The 17605-nt window shown below is 41.9% G+C and overlaps 1 protein-coding gene across 1 annotated transcript in view; it reads right to left on the reverse strand.

The window, feature by feature from the left end:
- LOC148018040 (centrosomal protein) overlaps positions 1 to 17338 on the reverse strand; it is a 127973-nt gene extending 110635 nt beyond the window's left edge. Inside the window, exon 1 of the mRNA XM_087661740.1 lies at positions 17041 to 17338. Within this exon, the coding sequence (XP_087517866.1) occupies positions 17041 to 17241 (201 nt within the window). The 5' untranslated portion in view covers positions 17242 to 17338. The remainder of the gene's footprint in view (positions 1 to 17040) is intronic.
- Between the last annotated feature and the right edge of the window lie 267 nt (positions 17339 to 17605).

A 17605-nucleotide genomic window follows, 5' to 3' on the forward strand; every position in this document is an offset into this window, starting at 1 on the left:
GGGGTGTGTAAATGCAAACCTAACACGGGAAAGTTTAAATTGGTAATCACATACATCCTCAAGCATAGATCCAAAACCCTATTACCACACTGAACTAAGCAGAGGTACAAGAGAAGAAGTTTCTTCTCAAACAAATTAAACCACCAAAATTTGATAGAAAGGGAAAGACTGTTGAAGTTGATGCTGAAATATGGATTGAATCCATGGAAGACCATTTTAGTACAGCCGGAACAACACCTGTGAACCAAGTCATGATTGCTAAGCTCAAGCTCACCGGCGAGGCTAGGTTGTGGTGGAAGCAATGGTGTAAAGACCAAGCACTCACTGAAAGCACAATAACTTGGGAAAAACTAAAGGAAGCAGTGCAGGAAAGGTATATGCCACCTAAAAATAGACTTGTGTTTGAATAATGATAAGTGTTGACAAAAGTGTTTGGATGTAAGAAAGCATAACATCACCCAATGTTCTAGAGCCCATAGTTGAGGACAAAGACATGATATGCATAAAACTTTGATAGGATTTCCAATTTCAAAATTTGAAGGGGTTTACCCTTGTAGACTAGATGATTATGAAATGGCCTAATTCGCCTAGTAAAGAGTTAATCAAGGTAGTGAGTAGGAGTCCAATGCACATTTGGTCAACTGGTAAAGAGTTAATGAGGGTAGTGGGTAGGAGCCTAATGCAAATTGCATCAAATTATTTTAAGTTGAGGCAGTTGGGCCTGTCTCTCGAAGCATACTACTCAATATTTGTTTCCTTGCTAAAATACGCCGCGACAATGAGCATCCCCCAACAGGTCTCGAAGTTTTGTGATGGGTTGAATCCGCCAATAAACACTCGGTTGGATTCAATGCGTCCTTCGGATTTGCAAGATGCATTGATAAGAGCAGGACCTATTGCCCAAGAAGTCCAGCCAAAATCCAGAAATTGGGCTTTCAAAGACCAAAATTCGGGGATGTCGAGAGCTCAAATTAAAAGGGCGCAAGGACAGGGTCAAGGCAAATGAAAGAAGCCAAGAGCAAATGCAATCAATGACTTTGTTCCCACTCAAAGAAATGATCAAAGCCTGCATTGTTTCCACTGCAATGAACCTGGGCACTTCAAAAGGGAAAGTCCCCAGCTTGGCAAGGACTGCCGTCAAGGGGAATTCGGAGGCCAAGCCAAGGCTATCCGTGGCCACGGTCATGCAGCATTGAATATTATCATTAAACGATTAGATAAAGAAGAAGATCCCTGCATGGAAGCAGAGATCGAGAGGGCAACCGTTCATGCCGCCCTCCATAAGAAGGGGCCAAACCACCAATTCTCGGTGATTCAAACACCATCGGACTACCAGGGTAAGGAATTCAAAACCCTAATTGACTGTGGGAGCACTCATTCTTTCATCTCACCGACGTGTGCAAGAAGGTTAGGGATAGCCACTGTAGCTGCACCCACTTTGCTTGTCGAACTAGCAAATGGGCGAGAAATCACTTGCACTAGACAAACTGCTAAGGTAGAATTCCTACTCGGAAACGAGCCCACAATTGTTAGGTTCAAAGTAATGAATCTAGGTGTCCATGAATGTCTACTTGGGATGGATTGGCTAATCCCCAATGATGCTCACATTCATTGTGGAAAGGGCCAAGTCTCCTTTCTGAATCCTAAGAGTGAGCTAGTTAAAACACAAGGTGAAGCAGGTAAACCAAAGCTCCAGTTAGCTAAGGCAACTCGAATAGTTCAAGGAATGAGGAAGGGATTACCGGTCTACCTGATCAAGCTAAACAAACCCAATCAAGCAAAAGACACTAATGAAGAACCATCATGACTAAAGGAATATGTGGATGTGTTCCCGGAGGAATTGACTGAATTACCACCGCCTAGGGAAGATGATCATGAGATTAAACTAATCCCAGGAGTTGCTCCAGTTGTGAAAAGGCCCTACAAGATGTCCATTCCTGAGGCCATTGAGTTAAAGGAACAACTCAAACAACTACTGGACCAAGGGTACATACGCCCTAGCGGTTCTCCTTGGGGAGCTCCAGTCTTGTTCCAAAAGAAAAAGGATGGTACACTTCGACTCTGCATTGATTATAGAGGCCTGAACCAAGTAACCATCAAAAATAAATACCCCATTCCAAGGATAAATGAGTTACTCGATCGACTGCAGGAAGCAAAAATCTTCTCCAAGATTGATTTAAGGACAAGGTATTATCAAATTCGCGTCAAGGATGAGGATATTCCAAAGACAGCATTCAATACCAGATATGGTCATTTTGAATTCACAGTAATGTCTTTTGGATTGACTAATGCTCCCGCCACCTTTAATAGGCTAATGCAGGACATTTTTAGACCACACCTCGATGATTTCCTACTCATCTTCTTTGATGACACCTTGGTTTATTCCAAGAAGAAGGCGGATCATGAGTCCCAAGTTCGCATCGTCCTTGAGACCATGAGGACTCATAAGCTCTATGCTAAGAAGAAAAAGTGTGCCTTTTTAAAAATGCAGATTGAATATCTCAGATTTATTGTGTCAAATGAAGGGATCTCTGTAGACCCTACCAAGGTTAAGGACGTTCAAGAGTGATCTCCCCCGGCTACTATTAAAGAACTGCGTAGCTTTCTTGGATTAACAGGTTGGTACAGGATCTTCATTAAGGACTATGCTTTAATCGCAGCACCCCTCACAAATTTGCTGAAAAAACAAGTTGCCATAGTATGGACGCCCTCTGAACAAGCAAGTTTTAATCAACTCAAGCATAGCTTGGTGACAGCACCAATTCTGAAGCTCCCTGACTTAAGCAAGGAATTTGAAGTTGTCACAGATGCTAGCACACTTGCACTGGGTTGTGTACTAATGCAAGAAGGTCATCCCGTAGCTTATTTCTTGTGGAAGCTAAAAACCCATAAGAGGAATTATGCTACCCATGACCTGGAACTGCTAGTAGTGATCCACACCCTCAAACTTTGGCGACATTACTTGCTTGGTAACAAGTTTTCTTTGATCACGGACCATAAGAGCCTTAAATGGATCTTCACCCAGACCGACCTCAACATGAGGCAACGTCGTTGGATAGAAGTTCTACAGGAGTATGATTTTGAGATCAGGTATCGACCCGGCAAGGAAAATGTGGTCACTGACGCTCTAAGTCGCAAGGCGTTCCTCGACTCTCTTATCACGGAAGAACCCTCATTAGCTGAATCTTTGGCAACTATGGTAACAATGCCCAGCAACCCTATCCTTGAACTAGCCAAGGAAGAAGCTAGCCATGATCCGAAATATATGGTGATGATAAAGGAAATTTTGGGAAATGACCAAAATCCGAAACTTAAGGTGAAATATCAAGAATTCTCCGTCAATGAGGGACTTGTCTATTTTAGGACAAGATTATGTATACCCTCCAGCAGGAAACTCAAACAGAGAATGCTTTGGAAAGCACATGACTCCCTCTTTTCAGGCCATCCCGGATATGTTAAGACCCTCAACACAATCAGAAAGAGCTACCATTGGGGAAGGCTTAAGGGAGACGTGCTTAAATATATCACGGAATGTTTGTCTTGTGCCAGCGCATCAAGGCGGAACATGTCAAGATGCCTAGGAAGCTGACGTCAACAGGGGAGGGTGCCGCATGGTGAAGGAGGTGCCGCGGGGGGGGGGGGGGGGGGGGGGGGGGGGGGGGGGGGGGGCTGGGCTGTTGCATACTTGGAAGGGGCAGGAGGGCTGCCGCGTGTGGAGGTGGCAGGGGAGGGCTGCCGCATGCCGTGGGAGGAGGAGGGAGGGCCTCCATTACTATTTCCCCCCCCCCCCAAGACTCTATAAAAAGGACTTAAGCGTGGGAGGGAGGACTCTTCACGCTAGAGAGAGAACAAAAAAAAAACAAAGAGAGAGAGAGAGAGAGGAAGGAAGAGTAAGAGGAAAGGAAAGTAAGAGAAGAGAGAGAGAGAGAGGGAGAGAGAGAAGGAAATAGTTTTTTTTCTTCCTCCCTTAAGAACTCTGAGCTTCTCGGAGATTGCCATCTTCTTTCTCTCCCCTCTTGGAGAAGGTCCTAGCAAACGAGTCCCTTTTGCAAGGAGCCGTCTCTCTCGTAATCTAGGTGCATAGCTGCGAAGCAAAAGCCAAATCATACAATGCCTCCCAAACAAAGTAAGGTCCAACCAAACACGAATCCCACCTCACCCGATGGAGCTGCGGGTCAAGGAACTGCGTCACTTAGTAATCAGGTGCGTTCCATACACCCTACCCTAATGGGAGGTCTTAAGGACATAGGCCGACTTCATTGGGAAGGGAAAGCTATTCGGCAAAAGTCTATCATAACTAACCACCATTTAGTTTACATCATTTTATCATATTGGAAATTGTGCTTACTTGCACTTTGGTATGTTTTTGAACGAGTAAATTGCACAGAAGATTTTGCACTCATGCACGCGAAAAAAGAAGCAACCAGGACCTTATTGATTATGCTCGTAATACTTTAGATTATGCACTAACATTAGCATGCTTAAAAATGGGTTGTTAAAGTACATGAAATTCCTGAATTGCTACAATGACGTTTAAGTATACCTTGGCCATTGCAAATCTAAAACAGCTATTAGGTCCCTATAAATCTTCAGAGGGGAGTGGTTCGCTTTTGCCTTAGGCCTGATAACTTCACGTCCTCCACCAAAAAGAAAAAAAAAATACAAGTCTCTATTTGTGTTTTGCATAAGCGCGTCGAATGAATTCCCAAAAGCAAAGGCCTGCATTGCAACATTGTCTTAGGAAAGATACGCCTCTAAATTGCATGGCATCATGATCAGTTTCACTTGCGCTGCTAGGGATTCATCTTGAAGATAATTGTAAACCGCACATACGAAATACTAATAATTGCTCAAGAGCCGTTCAATAAAAAATGAATCCTATACACGCAAGGATAGGGCTAATGAACCCTATACACGCAAGGATAGGGCTCAACTCAACTTATTTAGGGTTTTGAAGAAATTAAGCCAATCTATTGTTACTTCATAGAGAGACTGAATGAAGAAATTCCCTATCCCTCGGAGGATATTGAAAATTACCGCTAAGGCAAGAAGGACAAACACTAGGGTCAAGAGAGGGACCCCACCTTAGTAGATGTCTCGAGCACTCACCTGCACCTTTGTTTGTGCTTGTAAATAAAGGAACACTGTTTCAACTAAATTGAAAAAAAAAAAAAAAAAAAAAGAGAAAAAGAGAGCTTGTGTAACCCCAAACTCATAAATGAGCGTAGTGAATCAGGTTGAACTTTTGGAGGGTGCACCAAACCACCCCCAGCTGGCCACCAACCCTAGCTAAGGGGGTTCTAAATAGCCATGACGGGAAAGTGGACCGAACTTGCCACGAGAGGTCTCTCCGCAGATTGGGTTGAACGTGGGGGGGGGGGGGGGGGGGGGGGGGGGGGGGGCGCTCTGGCCGTAAATTCCTTGCCTCCGGCGCTACTCAAACGATCAGCATGACTCGGAATAGATTTTTGAGAGGCCCTTGTTACTAGTGCAAGGCGGAAACTTGGTGGAAATAAAAGTGCATCCTTAAGGATTGCAGATATTGTCCCTTTTGAACAAGATTCGTATCTCTGATAAATTGATAAAATTAGGTACTTCCAGGGATCCTGTTTAAATTTGTTTTCGTGTCAGTATCATAAGATTACGTGAATGAACCTTGTCCTTTTAAAAGGCTAATTAAGGAAGTTGTTTTTACATGTCACACCTAGAAGTGATAGAGCTAAGTAGATAACTAAAATACGCCAAGTGAGGGAAGCGGGAGGACGGAACCCCCAATGGGTTTATCCTACGGCAAGGTGGTCCCAGAGAACTGGAAGGCTTCTCACAAGGTTAGGTTTTACTGACAAACAATGCTTAGAAATCGTTAGGTTAGAACCCCGATTCATGCTGTTTTAGGGGACTGGAATGGGGTTATGCCCTATGGGCAAAGAGGTGGAGCGCCGCATCCCTCTCGTTTCCCATTCTCTTTGAACCAAGTGCGGCATGGGTCTACTTCGGCTAGGGTATCTCTGCGTAAAGTAGAATGTCCAGAACCCGACGCTAGAATGTTGTCAAAAGACCTCGACCTCTAGGGACTTAAGTTTCAGGTCGATCCTAGTGGGTTCAACCGCAAACATTCCGTTGTGAGGCGGACTCGAAAAACCCTAGGCAACAAACCCTCTGACATTCCATGGGAGTGCCGGGCAGCGTCGCTTGGACTCGTCTCTCGATGGACCGCTAAAAACGTGCTTGGACAGCCGATAGACGGGCTCGTTACACATTGTATCCACATGCCAGTATGATCCATCGTCCATGTATGTACTAAACTCTAGTAATATTGTATGTTGTGTTCAACACAAGCGACTACAAGGGCCACTCTCATGTATTCATTTTGTTTTGTAATAAAATGGCTTCCACTTTAAACATGTGTTCTATCAATGATCATTCAATGATTTACGGTTTTATATAAAATCAAGTTTTTTCTGTATTAGTATCGTACCGTATCTTATAAAATTATAAGATACCATTTAGTATTGTATTTTACCGTAACGTACCTTTTGTACCTGACAACTATGTTTGAAAGCTTGTTCTAAATATTCAACTCTACAAGTTAGCCATAAAACTAATGAGCATGAGTTTGATTAAAAAACAAAAACAAAGAAAAAGCAATGCACATGGTACAAATGCTTCCTTTGAAAGCTTATTCTAAATATTCGGATCTACAAGTTAGTCATCAAACTGATGAGCATGAGTGCTACTTGACTACTGCATCATGGCAATCTGTGTTTGGTCCCTACGACTTGGTCCAAATGCATGGTATGATCAATGGACAACGAGTCTGTATTCTTGTGGATTATGGGTGGACTCACAGCTTCATTAACTATACATTCATTAAGAAGCTACATTCGCCCCAAGTACCTAGTACTCATACTTATGATATCTATCTCATGAATGGGGATGACAAGGATGTATGGGGTACCAAAGTCCTCGATGTTGCATTAGAAGTACAAGGGCATGTTATGAAAATAAAATTTCAAGTTATGAATATGACTAGAACAGATGTGGTGTTGGGCCAAGAATGGTTGTACAATTCGGGTGACTCATTAAAATGTAGTTATCAACATAACAATATTGCATTTGAGGACAATGGTGTGCATGTTTTGTTATAGGGTGAGGAGAATGTTTTGCCATCCCCTCTTATATGTACAATGAACTTCATTATTTGGCCAAACATAATGAAATAGAAGATATTTATTTTTGTTATGTATTGTTGTTTTCCTTTGTTTCTTTGCACAAGACTTTGTCTTCTATTAATGATGTTGAGGATATTTCCTTACTAAAATCCAATGATAAATAAAGTACATGCTCTTTCTTTTTAAAAGAAAATTTCTCATTGCAACATTTTTTTACAAACTCTTCTTCTCATTCTCTACCGCATGTACATAATAAGATGCACCAACTGCTTAACAAATGCAACGATATATTTCCTCTTTATTTGCCTCTAGGTTTATCCCTAAACGTAGCGTATAGTATTGATGTCTCACTAGGAAGTAAACCCATTAGTTGACCACCTTATCGACCTAGTGCTAGTGGAGCTAGTGAAGTGGAGAAGCAACTGATTGATTATCTCCAATGAGAATTTATTCAACTTGGTTCTTCTCCATAAGCTTCTCCAATATTATTGGTGAAGAAAAAAGGATGGGTCCATGTATATGTGCATAGATTACCGTCATCTCAATGCAATCACAAAAAAAAATAAGTATCCACTTCCTTGTGGGGATGAGTTGTTTGATCAACTTAAAGAAGCATGATACTTTAGAAAGATTGACTTGAGGTCAGGGTATCATCAAGCGCGAATATGCACGAAGAATGTATTTAAAACTACCTTTCGAATGCGTTTTGGCTATTATGAGTTTTGGCTATTATTGGTGAAGAAAAAAGGATGGGTCCATGTATATGTGCATAGATTACCGTCATCTCAATGCAATCACAAAAAAAAATAAGTATCCACTTCCTTGTGGGGATGAGTTGTTTGATCAACTTAAAGAAGCATGATACTTTAGAAAGATTGACTTGAGGTTAGGGTATCATCAAGCGCGAATATGCACGGAGAATGTATTTAAAACTACCTTTCGAATGCGTTTTGGCTATTATGAGTTTTTGGTTATTTCCTTTGGCCTAACGCTCCTGCCACATTCATAACACTTATGGATAGTGTCTTTCGTTCATATCTCGAAAAGTTTATTGTTTTCCTTGATGATATTCTTATCTATAGTCGTTTGAAGAAGAGTAGCCAAGGCATCAAACAAAGGGTGCATGCTAGCTATCCAATGGCCTACCAAGTCTACAAAGACAATGATTATCTTACCAAGGGTAACATTAGCTACCCAGTGGCCTACCAAGTCCTACAAAGGCAGATGAAACCACAATGTACCTTTTTTTTTGTGGTTGTTTGATAATCATTGTTTTAAAAAGGGGTAGTGGCGATCAATTAAGTAATGGACGGAAGACAAGCAACCAATCCCAAAGGCTTTCATAAAATAAACATGCTATCCCTACTACTACCGGATGTCGATGACGACGTGTGTGTTGAAAGATGTCAGATATGTGCCTGGCATCAAGAAGAGTTTACTATCTGTTGGACAGCTTGACTTGCATGGTTACACCACACTGTTTGGTGGTGGTTTATGGAAATTAAAAAGGGGTTCCATGCTGATTGCTAAAGGAACCAAGAAGGGCACTTTGTATTGTCTGCACTGTAAAGCTTTGAATGGCAAGTTTCTTGCAGTTGCTGAAATTGGCTGTCATTTGGAGTTATGGCATAAGAGATTAGGCCATATGAGCCAGAAAGGACTTGATGTTCTTGCCTCTTTGAAGAGGGTTGATGGAAAAGGCTCTAAACTTGATTTTTGTAATGACTGTCAGTTTGGAAAGCAAATGAAAATTTCCTTTTACTCTGGTGTCTCCCGTAAGTCAAATGTATTGGACTTAGTGCATTCTGATGTATGTAGCATGCCTTTGAAATCATTGGGTGGTGCTGCATACTTTGCCTCTTTTATTAATGATTGTTCCAGGAAGATTTGGGTTTATTTGTTGAAAAAGAAAAGTGAAGTGTTTGCTGTTTTTAAAACATTTCATGCATTCGTGACCACTCAGACAGGTAGAAAGTTGAAATGCTTGAGAACTGATAATGGGGGTGAGTTCACGTCTAATGAATTTAAGTCCTTTTGTGACTTGCATGGGATCAAGAGGGAGCTTACAGCCCCTTACAGCCCTTCTTCAAATGGTGTGGCTAAAAGATACAATAGGACTCTATGTGAGAGAGTGCGGTGCATGCTGTCCACTGCTAATCTCCCTCATGAATTTTGGGGAGAGGCACTCAAAACCGCGGTTCACATTTGCAACCGCTCTCCAAACAGGTCCCTAAATAATGGCATTCCTGAGGAGGTTTGGTCTGGCAAACCGGCCTCATATGACCATTTACGAATATTTGGCTGTGATGCTTTTGTGCATGTTAGAAATGAACTGAGGAATAAACTTGACCCGAAATCCACCAAATGCATTTTCATGGGCTATGGTGATGAGGGTGAATTTGGCTATAGAGTGTGGCTACCTCAGTCCAAGAAAATTGTTCGCAGCCGTAATGTTGTGTTTAATGAGGCAAAGTTGCTGAAAGGTACTTTAGTCTCTGATGAAGACATGAAAAATGTCAAATTTCAGAATTTGCAGCCACCTATTACTTCAAATGATGAGCCTCATGGTGCTGTACCACAGGCTGAAACTGATGATCAGCCGGTTATCTTTGAGCCAGATGATGATGGACAGCAAATAGAAGCACAGGGAGGTCATGGACAGCAAGATAGACTTGCTGATTATGAAAATGCAGGTGCTGGAAATGAAAATGAAGGTGCTGTACAGCATGAACAGCATGCTGAAAATGGCTTACAGCAGCCAATAAATGCTGAAAATAACATGCCTCCAAATGTAGATCCGATTCCTGAGAATGTAGATCATTAGGTACACAGGTCTACACGCCTAAGAAGGCAGCCACATAGGTATGACCCCTCTTTGCATTATGTGATGCTTACTGATAAGGGTGAGCCTCTGACATATAAAGAGGCTAAGTCATGCAAATTCAGCAATAAGTGGGAGCTAGCTATGCAGGAAGAGATTAAATCTCTGTATGCTAATGATACTTGGGATCTTGTGTCGTTGCCCAAAGGAAGAAAGCCTCTTCCAAACAAATGGGTTTACAAAGTAAAGACAGTTGATGGGAAACCCAAGTACAAGGCAAGATTGGTTGCCAAAGGGTATGCACAGAAGGAAGGGATTGACTTCCAAGAGGTCTTCTCACCTGTCGTGAAGATGACCACACTACGTGTGCTTTTTGCTCTCACTGCTGTATTGGATTTAGAGCTGTACCAAATGGATGTGAAAACAGCTTTTCTGCATGGTGACATTGATGAGGAGATCTACATGAAACAACCCGAGGGTTTTGTAGCTCTTGGAAAAGAGCAGTTGGTGTGTAAACTAAAACGCAGCTTATATGGGCTGAAACAAGCACCACGGCACTGGTACAAAAAGTTTGACACTTTTATGCTCTCACATGGGTTTACACGCAGCCATGCAGATCATTGTTTGTATATAAAAAGGATACAGATAGTAGCCCTATCATACTTGTTTTGTATGTGGATGATATGTTGTTAGCTGGGAAGAGAAAGACTAGCTTGGATGCTCTCAAAGATCAGCTGAAATCAGCTTTTTCATGAAAGATTTGGGGAATGCAGAGCATATATTGGGCAGGAGGATTCGTAGGGATAGAACGCAGAAATTGCTATTCTTATCTCAAGAAAAGTACATTGAAAAGGTACTGGACAGATTTAACATGGCTGACGCTAAGCCTCTCGGAGTACCGTTACCTCCATACCTTAAGCTTAGTAAAGCAAACAGCCCAAAAGATGACATGGAAGCCAATTCTATGAAGGGAGTCCCTTATGCATCAGCTTGTGGCTCTCTTATGTATGCTATGGTGGCTACTCGTCCAGACATTGCTCATGCAGTGGGAGTTGTTAGCAGGTTTATGTCAAATCCTTGCAAACCACATTGGGAGGCTGTCAAGAGTATTCTTAGATATCTGAAGGGTACACAAAGAAAGTGTATTTGCTATGGGCAGGGTGCACTTAATTTGCAGGGTTATTGTGATGCAAACATGGCAGGTGACTTAGACACTCGCAGGTCCACTAGCGGGTATGTCTTTACAGTTGCTGGAGGGGCCGTCTCTTGGTGCTCCAAGTTGCAGAACATCGTCGCACTGAGTACTACTGAAGCTGAATACATATCAGCTACTGAAGCTTCTAAGGAAGCTATATGGTTGAGCAGACTCGCAGAGGATCTCGGTATGTCTATGAGTACTCCAGTGTTGGGATGTGATAGCCAGAGTGCTGTGTATCTGGCTAAAAATGCCATGTATCATTCACGCACAAAGCATATTGATGTTCGATATCACTTTATTAGACAAATTCTGGAGGATGGTCTAATCACATTGACCAAGATCAAAACACAGGACAACCCTGCAGATGTTCTCACTAAAAGTCTAGGCAAGGCTCAGCATGAGCATTGCATACGACTAGTGGGAGTTGGTTAAAGATTCACTCCAGACCTTTAAGTGGGAGGTTGTTGGGTTGTTGGTTTGTAAAGGTCCTTTATTCACCTCCGTGTATTTTACACGTGTATTGTTATGTTGTACATGTGAATGCACCCTTACGCCTAAGTATAAATACATTTTATTCTTTGTGTACCAACACATTGTTGGTATACCCAAATCTGTTCGTCACTCTTACTCTGACTCTCACTCACCTGTTCACTTCCTCTGCTGCAAATCTTCACGCTTCCGCTACCCGCGCGCTCCAACAAACAAGGGATGCATACTAATGTGGGGCACCCAGGATCCTTTGGTGGTGGGTCTTTTATCCATCTAATGGCTGGTCAACGACCATCTATGTAGATGTACAACCTGAATCCTTTCGATATGCAGCAAGCAATACATGGAATGCAATGGCCAATGTATTTGGGTATAGCAAGTGGAATGCAAAATCCCCTATGTAATAATGTTGAGGCATGCCTAGGATACAAAATAGCATCTTTGGTAATGCATCTACTAACCCTAGTGTGTTTGGGGCTCATGGTATTAATTTTGGACATGCAAATGCTCAATATAGTGCTGATCATGAGGGGAAATGCAGCCAATGTACCATTTTTGCAACCACCGGTCTATGACAATTTGGCACTGAAGGGCAAAGCAAAAGATTACAATGAGGCTGCCAAAGGGGTGAAGTTTGAAGTGTTTAATGGTGTGCAAGATAGATTGAAAACTTTGACTTTCATTCAACAATTTGATGCCACCTATTTTGAAGGAAGCTTCACCGAGTCATCCAAGATCCAAAAGGCAGCCACTTTCTTGAAGGGGAATGCTTTACAATGGTGGTCATCACTCTTGATACAGGGCAGAGCACCATCAATGTGAGTTTAGTTTAAACAATTGATTGCTTCATCTTGGTTGACAAGTACCTTTGAAGTAGATGTCATGATTGTTGGGCATAAGTTGGATGCATCACAATGCAATAAAGAAAGATTGGCCCCAAGGCTCACATCCTCATGGTATTCTTTATCAGTACTGAATTGCCAACTCAATTGTTACCTTTCAAATAGCTCCAATCACAAGCTTTCAAAACTTGGCCCTCAACAAGCCAATTCAATGCAACTGCCTACGGATCAGCGATGCTCAAGAAACTCTCATGAGCTACTGTCACCAGCCAAGACAAAGAACACCAAATCTGAGAAAAACGGCTATGATTTAACAAAGGTGCAAGAAGACCAATCTGCTCAAAGATCTTGCCAAAGATGCTTTTGATAAAACCTAACTTGACAAAGCTCTCCTAAATGCCATGAATCACAACAAGAACACAATAAGCCCTGCAGGACCAAAACAGTTCCAGAACCACTTAAGCAGCTCAAGAAGTGCGTCAATCAGCTTGGTGCAGCATTGCCTGAATCAGATCAGCCTTTGCTCTACATGCAACAACCATCACCTACCTATAGATGCCTTGGCCAGCCCTAACAGCACCACCAGCCTGCAAAACATCAGCAGCAGCATGGTGGACAGCTTCACAAGCTTGAAGGACAGCACAATTATGATGCCCTAATTTCTAAATGAAGAAATTGTATGCCGCGATTGTGATGCAGCAATGACATATTCAATATGGCAAAAAAATTGTGTAAATATGTCTTACAATCAACAATCTACTAAGTAGAGCTACTAGTCAAGAGAATATCATCCATACACCAAAATCATTTTTCCAATCACAAGATGGATACTTCTTGAACTTTACAAAGTACTCATAAGAAGTATTTCCATTGCAAATAAAGCTATTCTTGTAATAAAGCACTTATTCTGACATTTCCTCCATTTCTTTTAGACCTTGAAGTAAGTCTTTCAACTAGTCGTTTAACTTTCAAATCCGATTTTAGATTGACTAAGTAAGGATGTTTGGCAATGACTTGTGGGGCCTTGTTTATGTCCTTCATGTAATCAACAGCAACATTCAATGTTAAATATTGACCTTCCAATCCATAGTAATAAATAGGATGGGACTAGCTATTGTTGATCACGCAATCAAAAGTCTGTAACTCAAAATTGTACGTGTAAAAGAATAAATTTGATCAAATTAAAACATTCAAGTTTATTTAGAGCTTGACATATGGATAACCTTGTTAGCAGTCTAGTCGGCTCATGTGTGAGTCTAGGATGGGCCAAGCATTATTTAATTATTTAGGTATTTTTTAGTGGTCACTTAGCTGATTAATTTAGGATTTTTTGCTGGCCAATCGACATTGAATGCTGGCTGACCTGATCACTTTATTGGGACTATTTTATCCTATTTATTCGGGCTCCTCCACATTCAATCATTCATCACTTGTTTGTAGATCTAGCGCATGCACTGTGGAGAGGAAGCCAATGCCAGTGCCCACACAACCAGTGACTCACTGTTGTATGCAATTGTCTCATGTTTGGTATATGAATTCTATCTCCCAAGCACATCTCTAAGTTCTTTTTTGCAACATTATTGTGCTTTCTCTGTCCTCTCTCTTTTGCCTTGTGTTCAACAGTTTATTTCAGCATTCTTTCATGCTTCCATTGCTACATCCACTTCTGACATGGTATTAGATTTTAGGGTCTCTGCTCCTATTGCTGTTTTCTGCTGATTACAGGTCTTCTACTACTAATTGTTGATCATCTCCTTGCCTCTACTGACCAAGCGACCTATATTTGCTGACAATTTGCCCTATTCCCAGCCAATGCTGCCTACATTTCAGCATTAAATGCCCCTATAGCCTGTGTTTCAATAAACAACATCTACATTTTTAGTTTGATCAGCTTCTACTCCCTTGGGCGGCTCCTAATTGACAGGCAACTGCTGGTTACTCCTCAAAAACCTTGTGTTTTCAGGTTTTGTTGTTGGCACAATGCTGGCTGACTCTTTGTTTGCTGTTTTTCTTCCAGATTTCCTTGATTTCAGCATTTGCTTTTGTGTTCAGCTTGTCCTCCACTACGTGTAAACTCCAATCACTGCAGTCTAATGACAAACCTCAAAGCCCTCATTACCTAACATGGAGTGCTGTTATGAAAGCATGGTTTGTACAAAAGCGGTTATGGTACGTTATTTCTAGAGATTTTAAGCATCCTGAGTATCCCACTCCTCTTTCAACTAATTTTGACGAGGAAAACTATGAAGAAGTTGTGCTCCTATGGAATAACAATGCCCGTGCATATTCTACTCTTCCTCGCGCATATGACCAATGCTTTGAGGGCCCAGATGCCATCAACACTAATGAGTTTTACACATATGTCTTCGATGCTGCTTGAACATGAGGCATCTTTACAATTATAGGGGTGGCTTTCATCCCAATATGGTGGCTCCAGTGAAGCCTTTTCAGCTTCAAAGAGGAGTGACAGGAATAAGAAGTCAAAGGCCCAATGTTATCATGGGAAGAAGGGTCATTTATGCAAGGATTGCAAATAGTTAATGGCTTCAAGGAAGAAGAAGGAGAAGAAGCACCACTCCACCGAGTCATCCATCTCCTCCAACTCCAACTTGGATCCTCCGGCCAAGGCCAAGGACAAGGCGCAAAAAGAATATTCTTCTTCAAACCAAGGGAAGGCTTGGCACCCCCTCCTTCTTCTGCTTTCTAGTGTAGGTGATGCGTTCATCCCTCACGACTCTGGAGTGCCAAAGAGGGAATGTGAGAGGGTGGTGAAGTGGGGCCAATGAGCCTCATCTATACAGGTATATAGGTGCACAAGTTCCAAAGAGGGACTTCCTTCATGTATCGACCGAAGTCTAGCAAGTTTTGAAATCCTGGAGCTAGGATTGGCTTCCAAGTTCATGATGGATTGTTAGTTGACAGAGAGCGGAATTGGCTCCTAGTCCAAGCTCACATGAGGGGACACTTTGGCAACGTGGCGAAAGGCGAGGAATCCATCTTCATATATGCTCAGAGGCATTTTTGACAAGATAATCATATATGCTACTGCGAGGCATTAATGAGACAGACACGGAGAGATGCTATGATTCTTCTCTATTTTCAGGTTCTGGTACGATCGAGATTGACAATTAGGTTCTCTCCAACTCCCGAGATACCTTGGTGATTGCTTGATAACCCACTACTTGGGTGTCCATGGTTCTATTCTGGTAATCTTTGTTTTACGGAATGTTGAGTCATTGTCATTGTATTATATCAAATCACCCATGATCTGAGAGAGGTCATTAGCAGTCTACTACGAGTCTAGGATGTGCCAGGCATTACTAAGTTATTTAGGAATTTTTTTAGTGGTCATTTAGGTGATTATTTTTGCATTTTTTTTGCTAGCCAATTGAATCACTTTATTGGCGTTATTTTGTCCTATTTATTTGGGCTCCTCCTCCACATTCAATCATTCATCACTTATTTGCAAATCCAATGCATGCCCTGTGGAGAGAAGGAGCCGATGCCAATGCCCACGCAACCAGTGACTCACTATTGTGTGCAATTGTCTCGTGTTTGGTATATAGATTCTATTTTCCAAGCACATCTCTAAGTTCTCTTTTGCATTGTTCTGACAAACCTCAAACCAAGTAGTGCAATCCTTTATGGGCTCTAAAAGGTGGCATGTTTCTTCTTAAGATCTGACACCTTGTTTTATGTGATTGTTGCAATTTAGTTGAGCTACATTCATTACAGTATGTGAGTTACATCCACAGAGGCCATTGTCATAGGGCAAATTGCAGTCAAATATGATTAAGCTAGCAATGATTTCTACACATGACCAACTCTTTTCCCACTTCTTTATCGTTTTATATCTGTTCCAACCATCAGCCTTAACTAGCCAAAAAATTATGGTGCTTTTCATGCCAAGAGAGGTTTGTGCAACCTTAATACAAAAGCAACATTTTAACAGGCCTGCACTTAATATTATGCTTATGGCATAAGGGAGCTTGAGTTGCTAAGGTTGCTGTTCAATATACATACAGTATACCTCCGTTACAAGATATTTGGCTACACTATTTAGTAAGTTTGATACAAGACTGTGCTAATGCTGTCTTTTGCGGTGGTTTGTACTTCTCTTCGTCCATATAGAGTCTTTTATCTATCATACCAACATGACTAAAGAAGTCCTGAAGGAGAGTTTGTTTGAAAGACTGCGTACATATTGAAGCATACAACTATTCCTATCTCTTTTATCTATCCAAGTAACATGACTCGGGTAATCATGAAGGAAAGTTTCTTTAAGGACTACATACATAGTGAAGGATAAAACTATGATCGACATGGGAATGAAGGATAACTATGTAATAACAAAGGCATAAGTGATCAAAATCGAGAAAAATGTACCATATACGCGGTATGAAGGAAGAAATCATCAACAATACAAATTCGAGGGCTTTCCTGTGAGTTTTTCCAACATACTAGCTCTTCAGAGACTCGAGATTTACATGACCTTGACTCCTGTGTAAGGAGGCCTACCTCGGCGTCTCGATGGGAATTCTTGGCCAGGTGCTTCTCTAGCTCCTCGTTGTTATAACTGGTGGCCATCATTACTGCGTATCCCAGGCCGGCAGGGATCACGAAGCAGATAGCTCCGAATGTGTAGAAGAAGACCCTGGAGCCCTTGGAAGATGCCACGATCCACCTCCATGTAGCACTCTTCTCGTACAGGTACGACATCCCTCAAGGCTCCTGCAACTACCTGGTACGTGTACAGTCAGGCTTGTGTCGCAGGCAATTTCAGGAAACTCATGCGCCTTTGATTTATTAGTGGAATACTGATTTATTCTTCTAGCCGTTACCTTTATTAACATTGCCTCATAGGGCTATGCTATTACAATAATACTAGGCCCTCCGCGCCTAGAGCGAGCGCGATTTTTTTTGGGGGGGCGGGCGGGTGCTGGACGCGTGGCACCCGCCCCTGCGTTCTCTTTCTTTTTTGTGGGGGAGGTGGGGGGCTGCCACGTGGCATCCGCCCCCCACTTCTCCTTAACTAATAGTATGACAAGGTGATACACCATATTTAATGTTTTACATTTATTAA

Source organism: Lygodium microphyllum, chromosome 21 (genome assembly GCF_053477565.2).
Source record: "Lygodium microphyllum isolate KBCC chromosome 21, Lygodium_microphyllum_v1.1.10, whole genome shotgun sequence".
Taxonomy (NCBI): Eukaryota; Viridiplantae; Streptophyta; class Polypodiopsida; order Schizaeales; family Lygodiaceae; genus Lygodium; species Lygodium microphyllum.